We start from the raw sequence: 24,100 nt of genomic DNA, 5'->3' as shown, positions 1-24,100 counted from the left end.
ATATATATATATATATATATATATATATATATATATTTATATATATATATATATATATTTATATATATATGAATTTGGTTCTAATGAATTTGTTTAGATTTTACCATTATCCTTATTACTGTTTTTATGAACAACAAGAATTATTTGTTGGAAGAATAAAATTGATAATAATTCCATATTCCATTCATCATTATGTGAACGTAATAATAATAATAATAATAATAATAATCCGTATTTATTAAACGTAGTAATGGGCGAGACTCAGCAATCTGCTGTTTTTATGTCTTACCCGAGAATAAAATAGAAACCGCAATACAAACTGCAGAATAAATAAAATACAAAATGCAAACACCAAATAAAGCAAAAACAAACGCATTACAGTAGTCACGATCAACTTACCCTGCGTCAAAAGCGTAAAAGTATGTACAGTGGATCATTTCACCCCAAATCGATGACTTCCTGCGATCAATGTCTAAGATTTTTGTGAAACTGAAATATGATATAATCCACGTGAAATCATGGTGGGTGTCAGTCGTTATTCGGCTGGTTTCGAATTTGCTTATAAAATAGAAGTCAAAGCTCGTAATTTTTTACACATTTTCGCGAATAACAAATACATTTCTACTCTTCTATATTTAATTATAGCAATTATATTACGAAACATTATAATACGCTTATTGGCATTGTCACCTTGCGGTTACAAGTAGAATACACTCATAAATTTTCCGCTAACAATTATTAACGCTTTGAGTGCCGCAGTAGAACTTCCTGCTCCCAGTATCAGATTACAGAAAAGTTATAATCGCATTAAATTATTCGTAGCTCGAATTTATTTTCTCCTCGTTTTATCTCGACATGGAGTAGAATGACATCTCTTTGTTGGAAGTTTTGCTCGCAGCTGATATTGTCTACCGTCACTTTCCCATCCCGCGTTATCGAGTGCGAGTTCAACCACGATTACCGAAGAATAATCGAACAATGGCTAGCAATTTCACCGAAAAAGTACCGCGCGACGCGTACACTCGATTTTTATACAGGCATAAGAACATATAGGTACGTGAAAACCTGTGCTCTTGGATCCGCGTCGAATACGTTACATCAATACCCGTACCTTTCCTCTGAACAAAAGCCCTTTCGTCGCAAATGCACATTTTCCTACAACGAGCATGCGATCCAGCAACGTGTTACCGACGTCCACCATAAATCCTGCATCACCTACGATTCCTGGCAAAGAGAGAAAATCCTCATTCACTCCAACCCGTTCGTAAAAATTGAAAATCGCTTTGGGGAAAAAGAAGTGGACGTAGACGATGAGAACGGGGTGGTGGGAAATAGCGCGTATTCATTCGAAACGCGGGGCCATTGTTAAAAACTTTAATTACGCTCTATTTAATAAAAGTGGGACATCCGGTGCGGTGAACGTACCATTTCATCGCGACAGCTTACACACCGTTCTGCGCTGTCGTAATCTCCGAATTTCAAACTACGAAAGTTAACGGAGAATTTAATTCCTGCACACGCGGGGGGATCCCCGTTTTCCGACGGTTCCGACCGGTTATACGTATTCCGTAATATTTCACAATTTATAGCCGTAAAAGCGAAACGTAGACGACCACTGCCCCGCAACTGATTAAGAGAATATTTCTTACTAATTGCATTGCTCAGCCCCGCATTCTTCGTATGCGTATCCCTTACCGTAGCGGAAGCTAGAAGTTGCCCGCGCGAAATGCCCCTCCCTGCATCGCGATGCCTCGCGAGTAATGAATAGAAAAGCTCTGCCGTAAGTCTGCTCCACTTTGGCGCATTTGTTCAAAGAATTGTTACGTTTAATGTTAAATTTCGGTTGAACTAGTTTCAAACTTCGGTCGCATAATACGAATAATAGTAATTCTTACATTGACGAGATTCGGATAATATAGTGAATTTATATGGTTAATTGATAATGGAGTTTTGGGAATGAAGCATGAGACGCGCTATCCCATTAGAGGATAATTCGAAAGTACCTACAGTGAGTAAAAAAGGTATTTGGACGGTTTTTAAAATCGCATTACTTTTTTAGAATTGGTCCAAAAGACTTAATTTTTTTTGAGAAGCTAGAAGGATTAGTTTGCTAAATGACGTATTTGGTCGTTTTGAAAAAAATGTATTTGGTTGGAATAGCGAAAAGAATAGTAAAGGTCGATTTTTAAACTTTTTTTGTGAGCTTGTAATGAAAATTGCTGATTTCGGGAATTTTTCGCGATTCTCGACCTTATTCTGCGATCTTTAAACTTTGTAGCTCGGAGCAACTTACTTAAATCTACAAACGGGTTTTTTGAATTTTCATTATAGGCTCACAAAAAAAAGTTAAAAAAACGACCTTTGCAATTTTTTTTCTATTCCGACCAAATGCATTTTTTTCAAAACGGCGAAACACGTCACTTAGCAAACTAATCCTTCTAGCTTCTAAAAAAAACTCATGTCGTTTGGACCAATTCTAAAAAAGTTATGCGATTTTAAAAACCGTCCAAATACTTTTTTTACTCACTGTATATGAAAATGTCGAGATAGAAAAAAAATTGTACGGCATCGTAAAGTGGATTTTTTAATATTTGGAAAGTGTTGCAACAATATGTCATTTTGTTTACCTCGTACACTTCTCTGTGTACTAAAAATATTTTACCCAGCTTTAATTTATGAACACGAATTGTTGATAACATTATAATCGAACCTTTCACCTGACCTAAAAGGACAACAACATAATATTATAGTAATTTCACTTGCAACTAGGTATGTCTATATAATGTGTCCCCAGGTTTTTAGTAGTTGCGAGTGGTTCGCATAGTTTAACCCCATTGCAGTCGAAAATCTAGATTCCAGGCGATACCAGCAATGAATGATTAGTGAAAGGTTCTATAGTAAATACATAATTCAGATGCGTAGGACGAACTGGCCTCCGAGCAAGTAATTAGTTCATAAAATCTGAAACCACTCAATTATTACTTGAGGTCCACGCATCATTTATGCAACATCCACTGGTAACTCTGAAACGTCCGGTCAAACATTCAAATAACATCGCTAATTCAAAAGCTCGCAAACTTTTTATTGGCCATACTGCAGATTTTTTACACTGAAACACAAGTAACCAGTAAATCACAGAAAAAAATGTATGAAGAAAGTCTTCAAACAAATATCTTTCGCCTCTTTAACCTGTTAATCGAGGCAGACGAGTTAACTCGTCACACGAGAGTCCCTTCGCTTTAAGTGAAATTAATGAATTCATTGCGAAAATGAGATAATTACACTGCAAAGGAAGTAAATACTTTGGTACATCGTATGCAGCACCTGTTGTTAAAATGAATTAATTCGCGTTTAATCATTTCCCAGCACGGTTAGTAAAATTGGTAGAACAATTTTACAGAATGAAATTACCTTCAATAAAATGAACTTAACACACGTTAATTGCTTGTATTATAGAGAATATGTACTTCGAATTGTATATTAACAAATCTTACCAAAAAGTTTGTAAATAATCTAATTCTTTCTTCTCGATTAAATTAGATCATTTTTCCGAATTGATTTCTGTCCGGACGAAACAAAATAAAATAATAAAGTTACTCCAGGGCAGGGTTGCCAGGCGTACTGGATAAATGGCAGCGTGTTGTTCTACAGGGTGTCCCACTAAGGAGTGGACAACGCGATATCTCTTAAAGTATTGTCGATAAAAATATAAAAAAAATAGGGAATTGCATGGTTCGAGGGGGGCCATTTATTAGCGCGAACGAATTTTGTTTTCGATTATTATTTTAAAAGATACGATGGTCAAGTTCGGTTTTTCAAATGGAACTATTTTTTTTGAAGACCTGAGTTGATAGTGCGTTCCAAGACAAATTCAATAAGCTTTAATGTATACACTTTATTTCCACTGGTTTTTAAGATATTGCGCTTGCAAATTTACTGATTTTCACTGCAAGAAACCCCTCTGGAATGGCAAAAACCGGGGGCGGTCTTACTGGCGCCACGGGTGGCACTGCCCGTTGAAATGGATACTTACCTGCCAAAGGTCTACGCCAGAAATGGCAGGCCCAAAGGCTGGACAATTCTTTTCTTTTGACACAATCTGCTCCCTATGGTTGAAATTTAGTCTAGCAACTTTCACTCCTCCTAACCTAACCAATCCAACTTGCATCCCTCCCAAAAGAACCGGCCATCCGAGCGTAGAAGCAAGTGCGAAATAAAAGTAACGATGCGCTTCTCGATACCGCAGATGTACCTACCTAAGTAGCATTTCTCACGGAAAAGAATTGTCCAGCCTTTGGGCCTGCCATTTCTGGCGTAGACCTTTGGTAGGTAAGTATCCATTTCAACAGGCAGTGCCACCCCCGTGGTGCCAGTAAGACCGCCCCCGGTTTTTGCCATTCCAGAGGGGTTTCTTGCAGTGAAAATCAGTAAATTTGCAAGCGCAATATCTTAAAAACCAGTGGAAATAAAGTGTATACATTAAAGCTTATTGAATTTGTCTTGGAACGCACTATCAACTCAGGTCTTCAAAAAAAATAGTTCCATTTGAAAAACCGAACTTGACCATCGTATCTTTTAAAATAATAATCGAAAACAAAATTCGTTCGCGCTAATAAATGGCCCCCCTCGAACCATGCAATTCCCTATTTTTTTTATATTTTTATCGACAATACTTTAAGAGATATCGCGCTGTCCACTCCTTAGTGGGACACCCTGTATATGACGTCAAACGGTGTAGGAGGAGGGGAATAGGGGAGAGCGGGGCTAGATGTTACAGGGGCAGGTTGTTACAAAGCAGTTTAAATTTTTTTCGCATGCACTATCACTTCGACGATGAAGTGGCTGATGTGTTTCAACCATACACAGTTGTGTATGGTGTTTGTTTGTAGTCGGTTCACGCGTTGTCAGTTTATTACAGTTTTTTGTGTTTTCTGTACTAATAGTAACTTTTCTCTTTGTACTTCAATCTTTTCTACCGAACAGACAGATAAATGTATGTAAATTAAAATTACCACGTTTGAATCAGTGTTCCTTTAGCTGCAGATTCGTACCAAGAACATGAGAATACACCGAACTGGTAGGAACTTATAGCTTTTTATACACAATGGTGTCAACCGGGGCAAGTTGTTACACAAGACAAGGGGCATGTTGTTAGAGAGGGAAAGAGGCATGTTGTTACACTGTATTTAGTAATTAATTTATTAATTTAACCCTTTCAACTGTAAAAAGAAAAAACGAAAAGTAAAAATCGAAACCTAAAAAGATTTTATTAAAAAATTTTAAAAAGGAAACTGACGACGTAAAAATAAAAAAAAACATACGGTAAAGAAAAGGCAGATGAGAAATAAAACCACCACAAATAATAGACACGAGTCCCCATATGAAATGGACGACGATAATTAGTGCAACTAATTTCAGTAGTTTCTTATTATTTTTAAAATGAATTTTTATTGTATATTTATCGTAATAGATTCTTACCATTAATAAATTTACCTTTGTCCAAGAAAATATAATTATATTACTCACAATAAGCCTCGTTTCGTAAAATTTAATCCCGTAACAACTTGCCCCGTATTGTGTAACAACTACCCCTACTCGGGGCACGTTGACACAACATGTCTCGACGTTCAAAATGGCTTGTTTCAAAGTCATGGTTCCCGTTTAATTGCATGCGACAGCGGTCATCGGTAGAGGAAAGAACGCACTTTAAGTGAGAGTCATTGATAGTATTGAATATGGAATGCAAAAAAAATAAAAAATAAAAAACTGAAAATTGTAACAACTAGCCCCGGTCTCCCCTACTTATATTTGGTTGGTGGCGCCGTGACGTCATGCCGACAAGCCAATCCAAGCTAAGTGACGTCATATATGCCAGTACGTGTACTGGATCGTCTGGCAACCCTGCTCCAGAGTCTTATATTAATATTGTTCAAGTGTCCAGTGCCTCGTATATGGCAGTGTACGTTTCGAAATTCAGAAGGAACAGTTTCTAATCGAGAAACCTCCCGGTTACCGGCTCAAGTCCCAAACTCACCCCTGTAACATCTCTCACGCGTCAAGAAGCGCACTGTATATTTACCATCCATCACCGCAGGTACATGCAGATTGTTATCCAAAAATCCAATGAATCATACCGAAACCGTTAATTTTACCACGACGCTGCCTGTTGAACGCCTCGTACTGGAAGTTCATAATTACACCCCGACTTTCATCTGCCGGCGTAATGAACGATTCTTACAACACCGGGGGGGTGCGTTAAACACAAGCAATGGCCACGTCCGCCCCGAGATCTTTGTAGATTACGACCAGACCACGACAAACGACGTGCGATCTCGATTTCGTACGCCCGTACAGTAGCGTAATCGTCGGAGGATCTAGCAAGATGGAGCGAACCGAGGGATCCAACCACCCTCCTATTATCATTGACGCATGAGCGATAGCGCGCGCTATTATGTACAATTACCAGGTTCGAGAAAGATGGTAACGTCATGAATGCACACTCTTCTCCGTTAACCTCGCCAGACGCAGTCGAACGTTGAAACTTGTGAATGCTGGGAGGGGTTGGGTGCGGCGAAAGGGTTGTAAGAACTGGGCCGGTAAAGATCCCCATGAGCCAGAGCTACCATTAGCGGCGGAAATTTAATTAACAGGTTTAAAAAGAGGAATTTGTGGATAAATCCTCATTATCAGTACCGCCAGCATATAACCGCTGTTCGGCGCTTCGAGCTTGAGAAAAATGGAAACGGGGAAATAAGCGGAGGACGGTTTTTATGGCGCAAGTTGTTAAGTGCTCTCTCGATATAGAGAAACTTCCGGGCGCAGCGCGGCAACTATGGAATCCTCGGAAGAAAATAGTTATCGGTTATCAAACTTGGATCATCCCGGGTAATTTGTGCGTGTGTGTTTTTTAGATGTTGGGAACTTCTGTACGGTTACTAGTGCGCGGGGAAAGTTGGACAAGAATCACCTTTGGGATTCGAAATTTTATTATATGTGTACCTGCAGCGTGTTCGGAGAGATTGTAGTCTGAATGCTGGGCAGTAAGAGGGGTTGGATAGAAGAGAGAAGTTTAAGAATACGATTTCCCACGGAGTTATAGGAAATCATAGATTCGTTAACAGAATTGTTCCAATCGGTCCAGCAGCTTTGTAATCAAGGCAGATTATTTTCTACTCTGTGCATCTGTTTGGGAATTTGGAATTATTATTATTATTATTATTATTATTATTGTTATTATTATTATTATTATTATTATTATTATTATTATTATTATTATTATTATTATTGTTATTATTATTATTATTATAATTATTATTATTATTATTCCTCTTTATTACTTGACACATCCAGAGAAGAAAATAATACATAAAGACAAGCGAAATAAATGGCGAGGCTGCAGTACAATACTGTTAGAAGCCTAACCGTAACTAAATAACTAACTAAATGACTAAAAACTAACTAACATTAAGAAATTAGAAAGTTATCGTGACGCATAATGTAACCATACATATCGCCGAGCTTTACATTTAAAATCAGGAAACGAATTTAAACCTCGAATATCAGGTGCGAGGGAATTATAGTAATGGGCCGAAATATAAGCGAAGGATGATTCAAATTTAGATGTCAAGTGTGTTGGTATGGAAAGGAGACTTTGGTGTCGAGTAGAAAGAGAATTAGGCCCATGGTAAGAAAGATTATTGCGAAGAATATTATAGAGATAAGGCGGGACATGAGATGAGAGTATTTTGTCAACGATACAACATAAATGGAAAATCCAGCGCTGAGGCATACGTATTGAAGTGTCTTAAAATATATATATATATATATATATATACGGTTGTCTCTAATTCCCTTGGAAGAGGTCCTCGAAGAGCCAACTAAATAGAACGTCCCCCGGGGGGAAACAAATGTTTCACTGTCCTTTGTTTTCTGCATCGAAAGCAACACCGAAATTCCCCGAGGGCGATGGCGGATTAAAGAAATAGGGACGGACGCTTTGACAGGTAATGTGCAGCAATAAAAGTAGCGCGTTCATTTCGCAGAGTGTGCTAGAGTTCGCGCGAACGTGATCCGGGTCCGAAGATTGTGACGAAACATTCAGTATCGGAGCGTTTTATATTATAGGTAATTCGAGGCGCGATGAGATAAGTGTTACGTGCTTTACTTTTAACTTTCAGATGTCAGGCAGACGGCTTCGTTCGCAGTAGATAACGATAAATAATCCTAACAGTATTAAGATAATAAATTTTAAAGTGAATTGAAAATTGAACTCATATTTTTCGTCGCAGAAAATGTGAATTGTAAATAATTAATATTGTAATAACTTGACATGTATCTAAGTAGTTAATTATAGTAACGTCGTGAGCTACCATTTTTCTATTTTTTAATCTTTTAACTTTTCAGTGATAATTGTACATTCGTAATACCCGTACAATCACGTTCTAATAGTCTTTTTCTAGAAATGTAATTTTTGGTAAGTTGGAAGAGTGACCCAAGAAATAGCCTCTTTTTGGTCCCACGATTTTGGAACTGAATTTTGTGCCAAATGATACCTTATGATGAGACATCAATCGCAGCAAATTTTCGAGTTAAGGAGACAATTAGTTTCTAAGATATGGGAGGCCAAAGGAGTAAAAATTCATTAACGCAGCAACCGATGCGCTTCGATGTTCGAACTTTTATGTCAGTCGAATAATTTAAAGAATTGCTCCCAGGGGTTTGCCTGACTGCTAACAACGAATTTGAATTTACATTTTGAAAATTCATAATGACCGATTCGATACAGCGAATCGTATGTCAAAAATATTTTAATTTTAATAAAACGTTGGTCTAATATTCGTAACGTAAATAATTATAAAATGAATTTTCGAGACTAAAGTAATATTTATGGTTTCAACCTCAATTTTGTGGAAACCGTATATTCTGATTGACAGAATTTCAATATACATGTTTACATACACTCGTGGTCCCTGAGTGACTCTGTATTAGCGACATTCTCGCAATAGAAGTAATGAATTTTAAAAATCTAAGTTCAATTTCGTTATTAGCAGTCGGCAGAATCCCTGGGAAGAATTTTTTAATTTTCGGACTGACATAAAAGTCCATACATCAAAGCGTGTGTGCTGGTGCGTTAATGAATTTTCCCTTCTTTGAGCCTCCCACATCTTAGATACTAATTGTCACCTCAACTTGAAAATTTATTGCGAATGATGCCTCATCATGAGGTATCATTTGATACAAAATTCAGTTCCAAACACGTGGGACCAAAAAGAGGCTAAAACAGGCTTCATTTTTGTGTCACTCTTTATATTTGAAAAAAAAAATATTTGTGGATAAAAGCGATTTTTTTGGTTAAAATTCAGCAAATTTTTAAATTCTATTATTAAGGTCTAAAAATTTAGAAGAATATTAGCAAAGATACACCCCGTGTGAGCACGAAGTGCTAATATTCGTTTCACTATTTAAAATAGGAAAATTTGAACTAACAAGTACCAAGCACGACAACACTACAGGCTGGGGAAATATTATTTTAATCGATTTATTGGCCATCGCCTGGGGGACGAATGGCCGGTAATTAACAGTGGAACGAATACTGCGGCGGTGAAGTTTTATTTTCTGTTTCTACCTGGTGCCCTGTGTAACTTCAGCCATTTACCCTAAAATTCCACTTTAATCTTGCCGTTACCCCCAATTCAATTACCCGCATTCTGTTTCGATTGCAATAAAGTGCACGGAAATACATTCTCCGTTGCGGTTGAATGTCCAGCGTCTAATTTCCGGCCCCTGTATTGCGAATCTCGTCATTTACTTCGCGTTAGCTATTGCAAGACACCGGAGTACTGCAATCTATTAAATGCTTTTCGAGGTCTTTTACTGCTACACGAGTGAAATTGTAGCTCCGCCAAAGAACGTTAAGGACTGATGTATGAACAAGGTTGATGATTTACTTATTTATTCAACGGGGAGTACCCTTTACTCCCAACGATGATACAGACTTAGGACTTGTTTACCCTTTTCTACATCAAAAATCTGTATCCTTTTTCCGCTGCACACAAAGTTGCATATTTTTCTGAAACTCCGGGTTGTCCAACTTCCCTTTTTAGGCATTGGAGAATTTTAAACATCATTTCTTGCTTCTGAATTCAAACTGCCGACTGGAGTCAACAGGGAAATTGGCCCACAACACTTTAATTCCTAAGACAAAATCACTTTTAAAATTAACTATAATACGTAACCTTGAAGTAGATATTGGTGGTTTTATTATAAGAATAATATATAAAACATAGGAAATAAGACATTATATTATATGCGCTCTTACGCGCCGCTTAGCACGTGGCTCAACACTCTTAGAGACTCACTCGCATAGCGAGGAAAAGAACAAAGGAACGCACGGAGTCTACATTGAAGCGGGAAGGAGCGCTGATTTGAAACTTCTATTCACAACAGATATAAAACACTTACGGTACATAATTTGAAGAGACTTCCAAGCCCACACCAATTCATAAAAACACCTGTTTCTCCACTTCGGGATACAGCAGATGCATATAAATTCTGCAATCAATTCCGAATTTCCTCGTGTACCCACATGTCCCAAGTAAAAGCCCTGCCCTGCACACATCCCTGGGCACTGCCCCCGAGAGTCCGCAAACACCCCCAAAATCCGAGCGCGTAGACGCCTGGAATTCCTCCTACTTCTCGAGTTCCTAAAAACTCCGAAAGTCCCCGAAGACCGCCGCGTGAAATCGTCCGGCCAAACCGTTGCGCCGTGCCTCCGTTCTGTCATAGCGAAAACGAGGAGCTCGCAGGATGTTCGACGTCCATATTCGCGATCAGATGATCCTAAGATGCGACACTCGCTCCCCGGGAATGTTCGACGAGGGGGATGTTCGGTTGGACACGGCAGAAGCTGTAGGGCGGAAAGGTCTGCGCCCCGGAAGGGGTAGAGAGGGCAAGGGCACCGTGACAGATAATCAAATGTGCTCCCGAAAAAAGTTTCGTGCCCTCGGCTCCTCCGGGGTAAAACTTTTTTCATCTGACGTAATGCAGCGCCGTGTGCTTGTACTCAAGCTGGGCTTAATTTCCAAAGATAAGGCCACGCTTCCGGGCGAAGTTTCCCAGAATCGAGTTCGCCTCGGCGTGCTCCTACCGCCCTGCACGCGCTACGTGGATGCTGTTCATTGAAACGGCACGTCTCTCCGACCTGGTCGAAGGGCCAAAGCGAACGACGACCCGAGGGGTCGGCCTTTTAGCCAGCGTGCCCCACGCACGGGACGAAGTTTCCATTATCCGTCTATTCGGCAAAAGAACAAATTGCGGGCGTTTATGCTCGTTGCTAGATAAATCCCGAGGTAAACTGAACCAGCGCGCCGCGCTACGAGCGTGACGGGCCGAGGTTTATTAATCCAGCGCGCGCGGCTCGTGTAATAGGGCGAAATTAATTGACCAAGGGCCACGCGGAATCGTGAAATTTCAGTCCCGCCAGAGACTTTCTCCCTTTGCGCGCCACGCGTCCAACATTTCCGGGACTGTCCGCTCAAAGCATTAGGTTACCTCAAAAGTGTTTGCTGTCTTTCTTTTTGTTTGAACTTTATCACGCAGGAAATCGTACGACGAAATCAGTTTTATCATTAATTTGATTTGCCTCTTTTTTTGCCTTTTTTGCTAGTTTCTATTACTTCCACGTATATTAATATTTTATAATAATCGGTGAGTGAATCTGTGACACTGACAAAGGAAGCAGAAAATTAAACAAATATGTGCAGTTTATTAATATTCTTAGTAACCTGCTTAGCATCTACAGATTCGTTAATTATTAAAATTAGAGACCACTTAAATTTGGTTCACTTTTTGAATATTCACAATGAACAGATACTAGCAAAAGAAGGGAAACGTTGGAACGTCTTAAGAGTACTAACAAGGGAACATCCCGAACCTGGAAATTAAAAAAATTCTGAAACTTCGTGAATATGTAGGGAATTTCCCCCAGATTACAACGCAATTTTTGTTTGCTGCCAAAATTCACTCTAAGGGGGTGTAGTTGACCCCTGAAAATCCGGTTATTTTCCGATTTTCTGTTATAACTCGTGAACTGTGAAATAATTTATTTACCAAATGATAGATCTAATTAAAAGAAGTAATTTTTGTCTCGTAAATTTTTTTCTGTCTCTTACATTTCGCGAGTTATAACACAAAATTGGAAAATAGCCGAATTTTCGGGGGTCAATTTCACCCCCTTAGAGTAAAATTAGGCAGTAAACAAAAATTGCGATGTAACCAGGAGGAAATCCCCTACATATTCACAAAGTTTCAGAATTTTTTGAATTTTCTGGTTCGGGATCTTCCCTTGTTAGTGTGACAGCTATTTTTGTCGAAAATGAAATATTTCTTCTTGAATTAATTACAAATAAATAAATTGGAGCTGAGCCTTGTTCTTTCACAGAATGTTTATTAACATCGTAAGCTTTAAAAAACATGTTTGGTTCGCCAAAAATATGCACCATAAATGACGCTACAGAATCCGTAGTACAGATGGATCATTTGAGAGTCTATTTAAAAGAGTTTCTTTTCTTTTGCAGCGATTTCGACGAGAAGAAACGAAATTCAGCGACCTGCTTGTAAATTCTACTTGAGAATACTATAATTCCAAATACAATTATGAAAATGACAGCTACGGAATCTCACTACGTGTGTGCATGTCACAAGTATAGTGTTGGTTAAAAGTTAAAGGGCTCCAAGTGCCAATCAGCTGTTGCAGACGTTTGGAAGTTGCGTACACACTTCACATTTACTTACACCGGGGCAGACATGCTACCTATGACATTTGGAGAGCCTTCCTCACCTTATCCTCTATGGCAATTAGAGCAATTTAAAGTCATGTTAAAAGTTCCATAAATTTGGAACTTTTAACATGACTTTTAATTACGTTTTCTGCTGTTATTTTATTTTATCGTGAAAATCACTTATTTTACAAGTAAATATAAACACACGCGATTAAAACAGCAAATGCAGGACTAAACAATTTCACTGTATATTCATTTATATCTCTGTATTTAAAAAAAGAATCTATATTTTGAATAACGTGAATAACTCGCTTTCGGTTTAACGTTTGAACGCATTACATACATTTTTCTTTTAACGAAATGCACGCCTCGTTATGTGGAGGGTTGTGCTTCGGTATTCGTGCTGGAATTAACGCTACTCGGAAATGGGGGCGAGGACATGGCATCGAGAGCGGGTAAAAGGGCGGTGGTAGAAAATTGGAAATTTTGGAAAAGAAATTTGTGAAACGGAGAACGTAAAAGTACGATGAAAATAGCCAAAAAAAAGAGATATTTAAACGGAATCGATACTTATTTCAGCGACATCGCGTAAAGTCGTAAAGCAATCGAATAGTCTTGAGTGGAAACGGTATAGAGGAGCACTGATTTCGGCCTGGCTGCGCAGCACGCTTGTAATTCATGCGGTCTAGTGGATTGTACGTGTAACTACGTTATGAAAGTGTAAAGCCATTACAATTTGCATTGCGCAGTCAGATACGAAAACGGTAACTTCTCCTGCGCCCGTTGCGACTGATCAAAACCGACCGTATCCACTGCGGAACTGTAAGTTCTATCGTTGCAACGATTTACAGCTCGTCTTGTTGTTGAAATTGCGAAGCTGTAAACCATGTCGAAAGCTGCGAAATTTCCGGGAGATTGTTCGCGAGAAATAGAAAATTACACGCCGCAGCGCCGTTCCGCTCCTTTTCAACATATTAAGCTAATTTCAAAACAACCGGGGGACGAAGGCGTGGGTCTAGAAATTAAATCAAACCGGAACTTTCTTCGAAGTGACGATAGACAAGATTTTCAGGGATGAATATTCCACTGCATAATGAGATCTGTCTTTAGTCTCTTTATACAGGGTGCAGCCGAAATGTTGGTGCAATCGAAACAAGCGATACCTTTTGCAAAAGTAAGTGCAGAAAAGTGCAGAGTAAAATGTTTTTGTTCGGGGCTCCGCACAGTGGGGTAGGAGACCCTGAAAGTTGGCGAGAAATCTTTGGATACTGGGGCACGAATGTGAAATGAAGCACAAATATATATGTAACAATAACTGTTGGATTACTATAATTATTAAAAGGCAAAAATGACTGAATATTCAGGGAAACCTGAATATAGTAAAAGATAACGATACGTGTGTAGAGCGTCTTTTTGTTTCAATATCTGGCAACGGTGATGAAACAGACCGTTGTTAGAGAAGAGCTCACTTCTGTTCGGTATACTGTCTTAGAAAGACATTCTTTCCTAGCCGCTAAATAAAATTAAAATATAAAACTAAAAGGCTGATTTATTTAATAACCAATTTCCAATAATAACAACATGTATTTAACGATTAACAAAGTGCACAAATAACTTGTTAAAATGAAACGTCTGAGGAGCACGAAGCGTTCGGTACGAGGTCCCGCAAGGTTCTGCTCTTTTTCGTTGGTGTTTGAAGAACGCCCGAAAATTAACGAACGGGGGAAACAAATTTCCTACGCGCCCCAAGGTTGCGGAAGAAGACAGCTGTCCTTAGGATTTCACTGGGGCTCTGGCAATCGTCACTTTTATTGCCCTAGCCCCCAAGCTCGACCACCCGCAGTAGGCACTCGAGCAATCGTCCGTTTTAGGCCTAGGAAATAAATAAAACTTTCTCTCGGCCTACATTCCGCTACAAATCGAAATACAAAAGAATGTTTACATATCTGATTTTTCACCCCTGGTATAGTTGAAATATGTGCGCACAATAAACGTATATCCACAGCCTACTACGACTCTTCCTTCCTTACTCGAATCGGCCAAAAACAGTTAGTGACTCGCATTAATATTCGGACACTTTTTAAAATCGCATAACTTTTTTAGAATTGGTCCAAACAACTTGAGTTTTTTCTAGAAGCTAGAAGGATTAGTTTGCTAACTGACGCGTTTCGTCGTTTTGAAAAAAAATGTATTTGGTTGGAATACATTTACAACCGAATACATTTTTTTTGGTTGGAATACATTTACAACCGAATACATTTTTTTCAAAACGACGAAACGCGTCAGTTAGCAAACTAATCCTTCTAGGTTCTCAAAAAAACTCAAGTTGTTTGGACCAATTCTAAAAAAGTTATGCGATTTTAAAAAGTGTCCGAATATTAATGCGAGTCACTGTAGCTGCAGGAACTCCATTACATGTTTATTCCAAGCGATTTATCAAACGATTTTGTGTAGCTATTTTTTTGTGCTTTAAACATCTGTTTCGCGATGAATACGCCAATTTCAGGTATTTATTTAATTACTTTTTGTTGTTATACGTTTGCGGCAAGCAATAATACCTTCGTAAAGTTTAATTCAAAACTGCCTCGTATAAACTTAATTACCATAGCTGATCTACAAAAACAGTTAAACATTTAGTTAACTTCCAAGTCCGATCAAGCATTGTTGTTTGCACAGTTGACATCTCTGATTATCAAAGAACTCGGATTAACTTTCAGATTGTCCTCGTTTTTGCTGGAACCCCTAAAATTTCAAGTTACTCAAAAATGTTCTGAGTTCATGGAAATAATGTCTTTTTGCAATCAGGATATTTCTAATCGCTTTTTATTAAGTTCAGATCCTGTAATAACCAGCGAGAGACGATTACCCCCAAAAAATCGTGAATCTCTGCCCAAAAAAGTTTTAAATTTATTATTGTGTCAGTTATAAGCTGCGATGATCATACTACATCGCTGCAGTCTGATAATAAATATAATAGCAGTGATACTAATTCACATGATCATTAACATGCTCGCTGCATTGCCGTATCATCAAAAATAACAAAAATCACTTAAATTAAATTTATTCAAATAAATTCACAGATTTTTATATAAAATATATAGAAAATTGCATTAAACAATGTTAAAAGAGGAATCGTTTATTTTATTTACCTGAAAATAATCGTTTTTAATTAAGTTACTTAATTAACACAAGTTTCCATGACGCCTAGGAATTGATGCCAACTTTTAAGGTCTCTTACCCCACCGTGCTCCGTTTCCGAGAAAATCGACATTAAAAATCCATCGAGTAAGTACATGCGCACTTCCGGGAAACGGAGCCCCATTGGAAGGAAGTTATTTTGCAACTTCAACTTAATTAACGAGAATTCATTTTATTTGCGGTTAAATCGCCTGATTTCTGGCAGCCTACTGGAAATATGTATTCCATCACTCGAACGAACACGTTACCAATTATACCTCTGTTATTATTAGTTATTAATACTAGGAAAATATTATTGTAAAATTCATTTGTTGCAGAAATATGTACCTCGCTAACTTGGCCGAAATAAATTGAAATTATATTGCGCTGAAAATTCTGCGTACTACGTAAATTGATGCAATTAATATTTCCAGCAGTGTAAATATAACGTGCAGCTGCGATTTCCTTTAAACAATGCCACATATTTTTTCTTGTACAAATCTATTCCTTCCTGTTTAGCGAAAAGTCAATACTCCGCAAGGTATTTCGCACTTCATTTCAGATTCAAAGAATTACATTATCTCCGCTTAAACATTCTCCAATATTATCGTTTTTCTACTAATCTACTCGCAATCAGCGTGCACAAGAATATTTCTTGCCATTAGAATTATAATTGTTGGCGAAAGTATTCCGCAGATAATATTGCTCAGAAAGTAGCAGCGTTTAGGAAAATGGGATAGCGCAATAGGAGGTCGCTTGACACATTTTCGACCACGTTAGTTTCATGGTCGAAGGCCCCGGAATGTCAATCGCCGTCGCGGCGTCAGTCGGTCAGGAATTTAATACTGACGAAGGTAAAATCGACCGGCAGAAAGTATCGTTAAGCCGTCACGTTAAAAACCGTTGTACTTAAGGACCCACAGAAGAAACGAATCGACGGTACAATGCTCGTTCATTGCGCCGAGAAAGGAGAACTTCGCGTCCTTATTTGTAGTATGAAAAAGGGAGATCTGATAAATGGCATGCCTGACGGAAAGAAATTGCATTACACCGTTCAATGTTTTGCACGATTCGTGGAAAATATGTACCGCGTATACAGGGGAACGTGGATACTGAAATGTCGGCAATCAATTTGTCGAACACCAATTGCCTCGAGGTTTAATCAAAGTTAATTGGCACAAATAATATTTTACAGCTTCGCGTAGCGTTACTGACGGCAGTATAATTAGCAATAATTAACGAGCAGGAATACGAAACGGATTGAAATAATCTAGGCCCCAAGGGGCAAAGTTAAACAAATTCGTATTGGACTTTCGCTAAGCGGTGATACGCTCCACTTTGCATAATTAGGTCACTCGGCGGTGCACGTGTATTAATTAATTTTTTTCAAAAGCCCTTTAAAAATCTTTAGGAAATTGTCGCAGAGGGCAGCGGTGATTACTTCGCTAAAGTCAATGCGTTTGTGCGCGCCGCTGGAAGCGGTGGAGCAGCTGAAAGCATGTCTCGATACGCGAAACATATGGCAGAAATATTATGCAAGTAACGGGGGAAGTCAACCTCCCGGAAGAAATATTCTTAAGTCCAAGAGGCTGTGAGGAATTTCTAACTTCCAACCGGGCAGCACGATTTTTTAATTTCACACTGCCACTTGTTACAATTTATTTCCCTTCCGTCGACAGAACGAACTTTCCTTGTTCCTTGAATGTCCAGGTCAATAGTTACTAAATCAATACTTCAAGTTCTATGTGGAGGGTGCAGTGAAGAAAGTTATTTGCACAGTGCTGCGCCAGGAAAATAAAAACATTCGTCCACTTGGGAGAAATAAGTTCTAAAAGCAGTGAAATTAATTTGAAAACTTCTTATTAAATAATAATGCATCAAAGTGGATAGCATTCGCACATTTTCTCTTCATTAAATTTTTAACGCGATACAACCCTTTATACTGTAGCACAGTTATAACAGTTTGAAAGAAAGCACAGTAAATTATAAATAATATCGAAACAAACGAGGTCAGTCGATACAGAAGAAGTCCTTTTGCGGTCAATAAATACTACTTAAACGTACGACCTGACATACCAAATTTCTTATTTCTTTACTCGATCGAAGACGTTACGAACAATTAAGCAACCGTTCCAGACTTTGTAGGGAATTGCCGCTGCAGAATAGTCTAATCCATTTCCCCTGATTCGACCGCGGTCCTGATCGTTTTCCTATGGAGTTTATTTAAAGACCATTAACCTGGGCTCCGATTCTTTTTCCTGATCACGATATCGCGACGCGCTTTACCGCTTTACAGTGCGCGAGTCGCCACCTGAGCCGTGTTTCCCAAACAGCGAAATTAAAATCACCGCGAAAGGGCAATCGGGGCAAAAATATTCCCCGCTGCATTATTTGACGAGGCGTAATTGAAAGCGCACATGAACGCACGGGTGCCGCTCATTTAGCCAAAAAAAAAAAGAACGAACATGCCCGCCCCTCATGAGCGTCCAATTATTGCCCAATGAGGTAAAATAAGTATTTATGGTCCAACAGTTTCCACTCGATTAAACCTGCCCTGTACGTTCGCCCAATTCCTTTTCATGTCCCGGCGCACCCTACTTTTCTCTGTTATTTCCACATTTTGCCGGATGCACGCTTATATCATACGTGTCCACGCAGACTCGATTGAAAACAGTCACGCGAAGATGCATTTAAAGCCAGTTTAAGGGTAGCCACTAGGGATTGCAAACCGGTAAATCGGTTTGAAGCTTTTTTCAGTGATAACGTAGTAGATATCGACGGAATTATGCGCTACATATTTCTACCGGTAATTCGCCAAATTTTTACCGGTGATTCGATAAATTACGTATTTCTCGCGATCTACCGGTAAATATAGAGAAATGCATAATTTACCGGTAAATTGATTTACTGGTAAATATCGAGAAATACGTAATTTATCGAGTTCCCGGTAAAAATTTGGCGAATTACCGGTAAAAATATGTAGCGCATAATTCCGTCGATATCTACTACTTTATCAGTGAAAAAAAACTTCAAACCGATTTACCGGTTTGCAATCCCTAGTAACCACCCAACAAATCGCTCCAGAAAATAGGTCATTTCTAGGATTTTATTTTAAAAATAGTAAACGTCGCAGGGTCGAAAAACTTTTTGGGCTGTATTTGTACATCTTTCAAGGTAATAAGCAAAATTTTGAAAATTTTATCTAATACTGTCCAGGTGATGCCAAAACAAAGTTCATCATCTGCCGAATTTTTAACACCTCGTAGAATTATGCGAAATCAACGAACCGTGAAAATTCTTAGAGTTTATCAGATTGCCCGTGGAATCATCTACGGTGGTAGCAAAATATTGTAATCTCGGGTGTTGGCAGACGTTTGAACCACGAACATCGACAAAAACGGGTAATTTTACGCTTGAACGTGTTTATAAAAAGAAACGAATTTAATAATGAACGAAATCCCGTAAGAATTTTTTAAATCGGTCGATTATTTTTTTGTTAGGACGTGTTCAAAAACTTGTTTAAAGTTTCACCTGAGTTTAATCCTGTATTTTGACACGAAATTTTAACTGCGTATTCTTCAGGTGATGTACTTCCAAAATGTATATATAAAAAAATTGGTGTTTTGGAAAATTTTAATGGGAGGGTCCGTACCCTTAATTAATTTTGTTATGAAGGTAGCAGGGTGTGCCATTTTAATCAGTAAACTGCGATTAACTTACTCTGTTTCGAGGGGCACATCTTATGATATACCTCATCTATTCTTATGGAAACCTTATCTATTTAGGTGAAGGTGCCTCCTAGATTTCAAGGTGATATTTGTATTTTTTAATGGAACTATGTATCCTTTTTTAGCTAAAAGATTTTTAGATCTAGGACATATGAACCTTCCAAAATCACTCAAGGTCATTTATGAATAATGCGATTTATCGGTACCCATGTTTCGAGGAGGTGCAACTATCGTTGAGGTATAGAATAAACCAATGCATCGATGCGCAAGGCTCTCCTTTTGTTTGTCAGATAATCGTGTGTAAAGATTAAAATGGAACGCCGTGTATAAAATTACTCTAATGAACAGAGTTTCAGGTGGATTAAGTAAGCGCTTGAAACAAACCTCGGCAAATCCACTGTAGGTAGTTTAAAGCCGCTTGGTTTTTTCCACATTTTTAAAAGCGACATTGTATTTATCAATCCTCGACAAATTGTGAAATAATCGCGTAACTGTTGAAACGTGATACGTATTACCTTTGAAAATATGTAATAAAATTTAACCACAGATCGCTATTCGATTTTTTAAAACACTTCGCAACTCTTTGAAAGAGACATTTTTATCTTTGGTTCCTGGATACCTGCTGTTTAACAGTATGATTACAATTGCCAATCTTTGCATGATTTTCGGATCTTCATTAACTCGTATGAAAATAGAGTGAATATCAAGCTCTTCGGTGAAACAGGGAAGCTGATAAGTCCTCGCTTTTGACGCGGCAAAAACGCAAAACGAAATGCAATAACAGCTGATTCCCATTCTTCCTGAAATGAAATGTTCAAATAAAGCTTAATAAAGAGGTTCGCTGACTAGAAACGTCAAAGGCATAATAAAATCCCTATTCAAAATGTCCCCTGGTAGAGTGGGCATTAATCCCTCTATTGCATGAGTGATTAATGTACGGGAGCATGTACTCCACTGTGGAAGGTACAACGGAGGTATAAAGGGTGATCTAGAGGCGGATTCAAAGAGCATGCCTAGTAAACGAATCTAGTACACACAAAGATCCGATAAAAATCTTCACTTATCGCAGATTCAAAATAAATGCTATTAAAGTACCTAACGTGTAATTCTCTGCTCCAACATTGGAGGTAATATGCTTCATTTGTCAGACTTTATGTTAACGCAAAGAGGATTAGCTGTAACTACTTATGACAAATTTTCTCATTACTCTTTGTTTCTAAGTTTGCAATTTATAATTGCCATCGTATAATCACAGAGAAGTGTTAGAAAAATTTGTGAAATTTGACAATATTTGACGAATGAAGGGACGTTGCCAAGGGAGAAAATTGCAAATGAATCAGACAGGGTCAATTTGAACCCCTGCGATAACTGAACATAAAACAAATGTTCACGCTACTGACCTCGTCCGTGTATCATTATTATTGGCATTGCTTGTTTATTAAAATATGGATAAACATATAAAAAGCTTTCATTAATCCATACATTAGCTTTCAAATAATCCATACATCATACAAATATTAAGTTACCCAAACGTAACACGGGTTCTTCGGTACGTATCTATGCCAGGTTAGAATAAACAGCTTTTTGTTAATTATAAATCAACGATATGTATTTCATTTCCTTCAATCTTTTGCAATCCTTTAATAGCATTTTACTAAGTTTTATATTGATGCACCCCCTTTCATAAAATTCCTTTGCTACTGTTAAACAAAATCCCTCAATTACATTTTCCACTTCCCCTCATGATCGTACAACAGGGTAATTGCTCGAAAATTAAAGATAGCTTTGGAAATTTATTAAAAGCAAACTACTTAATGAATCTTTTTAAAACGTATCTTTTTAAAAGTACCCAGTAAAAAGTACTGAAAGTTTCAAAAAGATTCATTAAATAGTTTGCTGTCAATAAATTCCCAAAGTTACCTTTCCTTTTCGGGCCATTACCCTGTTGTCCTCCCTTAAGGTGTTATGCCTAGTCAGCTTTCGAAAACAACGCGATTTTCGGGAATTTTTTATAGAATATCTACTGTATATTTCTGTACAACTATTCGCTTATTTTAAAAGTAAATATATGCAGCAACACTGAGTAATTTTGTTATAGAAAGACATTAAAAAATGAACGAATAACAGCCATTCCCGCGAAAGCTGTCTTGAAAAGTTGAAAGTTTCTCCATATATGTACTCGTAAAATAAGCGAATAGTTGTAAAAAAATCTAGTAGATATTCCACAAAACATTCCCGAAAATCGCGTTCTTGTTCAAAAGCTAGCCAGAACCCCTTAAACTAACTTCAACACTGACTTACGCTGATAATCTCTCCATGTACCTAAAAACTATTTTTCACCTCTACAGGTAGATACGTTGTTCTTTTTCTTAAACTCGTCACGTTTCGCCGCGTTGACATTTTTATACAACATTATCGAAAGATCCTTGAATAAGCTACTATTGACACCCAATAAATAAGTAACGCTCCTACCAATTTATACCTCTATAAACTCAGTTCCAAGAAACACCGCATTACTTATGTAAATGACCCGATATTTGTAGCCATCGATAAAATACGCTCGTTCTAAAATATCGACATCCATATGGGTTAACAATGGGCTCCATTTTCGCGAGGTCTAAACGGCCCCAAATCCTTGGATCCCTCTATCCCAGGACCCTTTATGTTCCAGATAGACGATCGCCCTCTGCAAGCACAGATAGGACGCATGAACTGGCATTTACCTTGTTCGCCAGCTCGCACGAGGACTATCTCACGAATCGTCAGCAGGACGACGGCGAGGCCGAGGACAGTGTACCGCAGATAGCGCCACATCTCCGAGAACGAGGGCCAGTCCCTACGTGCTGTCCGGATGGCCCTTCATTCCCCCTTTCAGCGAAGGTCCCGGTGCCAAGTGAACGTCAGCCGTAGAAGTAACTCGCCTGTGCCGGGTAGATCCTGCGACCTGCACCCGTATATTCCGGCACGAACACCACTCGAACGGGTCACCGTGGCTACTTCGATCCCTCCTCTGCGGCGACATTAACCGATTTCACGCTGGAATACTAAGCGATCCGCCCCAGCACGCAGATTCCGAACCGGGTGGCAGTGTCTTCTCTTGCATTCAAACAGCGACGATCATCGATTCCAGCCATAGAACTCGTCGGACCCAGCGAGCTGAACATCTTTCTCTCACGGCTCGCTGCGTCGGTCGCGTGCGTGTATGTTCTCTCGACGGTGTGGACCCAATGCGTCTCGAATGCTCACTCGGGGGTGGAAGGCAGTCAATTACGTTGCCCACGAGCGGAAGATGCGCATCGAGCGGCACCAAACGATATTTGGAACAAATATCGAGCCCTCGCTGTTAAATATTGACTCCGGTACTTCTATGTATAAATTACGCCCTCGATGGAACCCTGCGACCTGTTCGCGAGCAGTCCTCGAATCCCAGCGCCACTTATCGCCAGATTTACCCTCGTCCGTCAGTTGCGTTGCAGGTCAACTGCCAATCGAAATTTCTTTCCGATGCCATCGCCGGTGACGCGTTCACCATCCGCGCGATCAAAGGTCTCCTCTCTGCCTCCGGCTAGAGCAATCAGAGTCCCTGTTTACCGGGAGTTCTGCGACTAGTCGCTTTCCATTAAACGCCTAACGTCGAAATGCACACCTCGCCCTGCCAGCTCTGACCACCGTACATTCGCACTCGCGACCGATGCGGCTGGAAAATTCACAGGACCCGCGGTGGCCGCGGGAAATCGCGGGAAAGCCGCGGAACACAACGAGCCACTGGGTAATCAGCAACAAGCGACTGCGAAGTCTCCTTGGTTCACCGAATGCTGGTTCCCTCCGAGCTTTCGCGACTCGGCCATGAGCACAGTCTTTCAGATTGAAAAGGCAAGAGACCCTTCCCTCGAAGGCTCGATCCAGGATCAATGATAGACACGTGGCGCTCCCCAGAGTGTACACCAGGTTCAATGGGATAAACGAACGTTGACTGACAAAAACACACTGTCGAAGAACACACTGTTCAATCACTCGGTGTCCCCAGGTTCAAACTTCATCGGGGGAGCAGCTTGCGGGCGGGTGCAGAGGGGATCTCCTCGGAGCGTGGACCGCTGGGAGCGCGTCTCCCTCGTCACTGGAGAACCGCGTCATCGCGGGGCCGCGTGGCGAAGAGGAATGGCCGGAAACGGAGCGACGAAAACGACAGAAAAAGAGACGTGGATGCTGGGGTAGGTGGAGGCGGCACGCGTGAGACCGACGATGAACCGCGCGGACGAATGCGGGCGCAATGCCACGAGCCGAGTTTCGGTAAACTCACCGGGTGCCCCTACGAAACGCGGAGCCGAGCAGAGACGGCGCTGGCCGTGCGAGCCCGAATGAACGGATCATGCGACTCAGCTGCCGTTAGGCGCCTCTATCCAGCCACCCCCGTCG

General features: G+C 39.5%; 1 protein-coding gene across 1 annotated transcript in view; it reads right to left on the bottom strand.

The window, feature by feature from the left end:
* LOC143378790 (alkaline phosphatase) overlaps positions 1–23,058 on the bottom strand; it is a 355,608-nt gene extending 332,550 nt beyond the window's left edge. Inside the window, exon 1 of the mRNA XM_076830761.1 lies at positions 22,408–23,058. Within this exon, the coding sequence (XP_076686876.1) occupies positions 22,408–22,498 (91 nt within the window). The 5' untranslated portion in view covers positions 22,499–23,058. The remainder of the gene's footprint in view (positions 1–22,407) is intronic.
* Between the last annotated feature and the right edge of the window lie 1,042 nt (positions 23,059–24,100).

Source organism: Andrena cerasifolii, chromosome 2 (assembly GCF_050908995.1).
Source record: "Andrena cerasifolii isolate SP2316 chromosome 2, iyAndCera1_principal, whole genome shotgun sequence".
NCBI classification, from domain to species: Eukaryota; Metazoa; Arthropoda; class Insecta; order Hymenoptera; family Andrenidae; genus Andrena; species Andrena cerasifolii.
The sequence above is the reverse complement of the archived record's forward strand: the minus strand, read 5'-3'. Positions and strand labels throughout refer to the sequence as shown.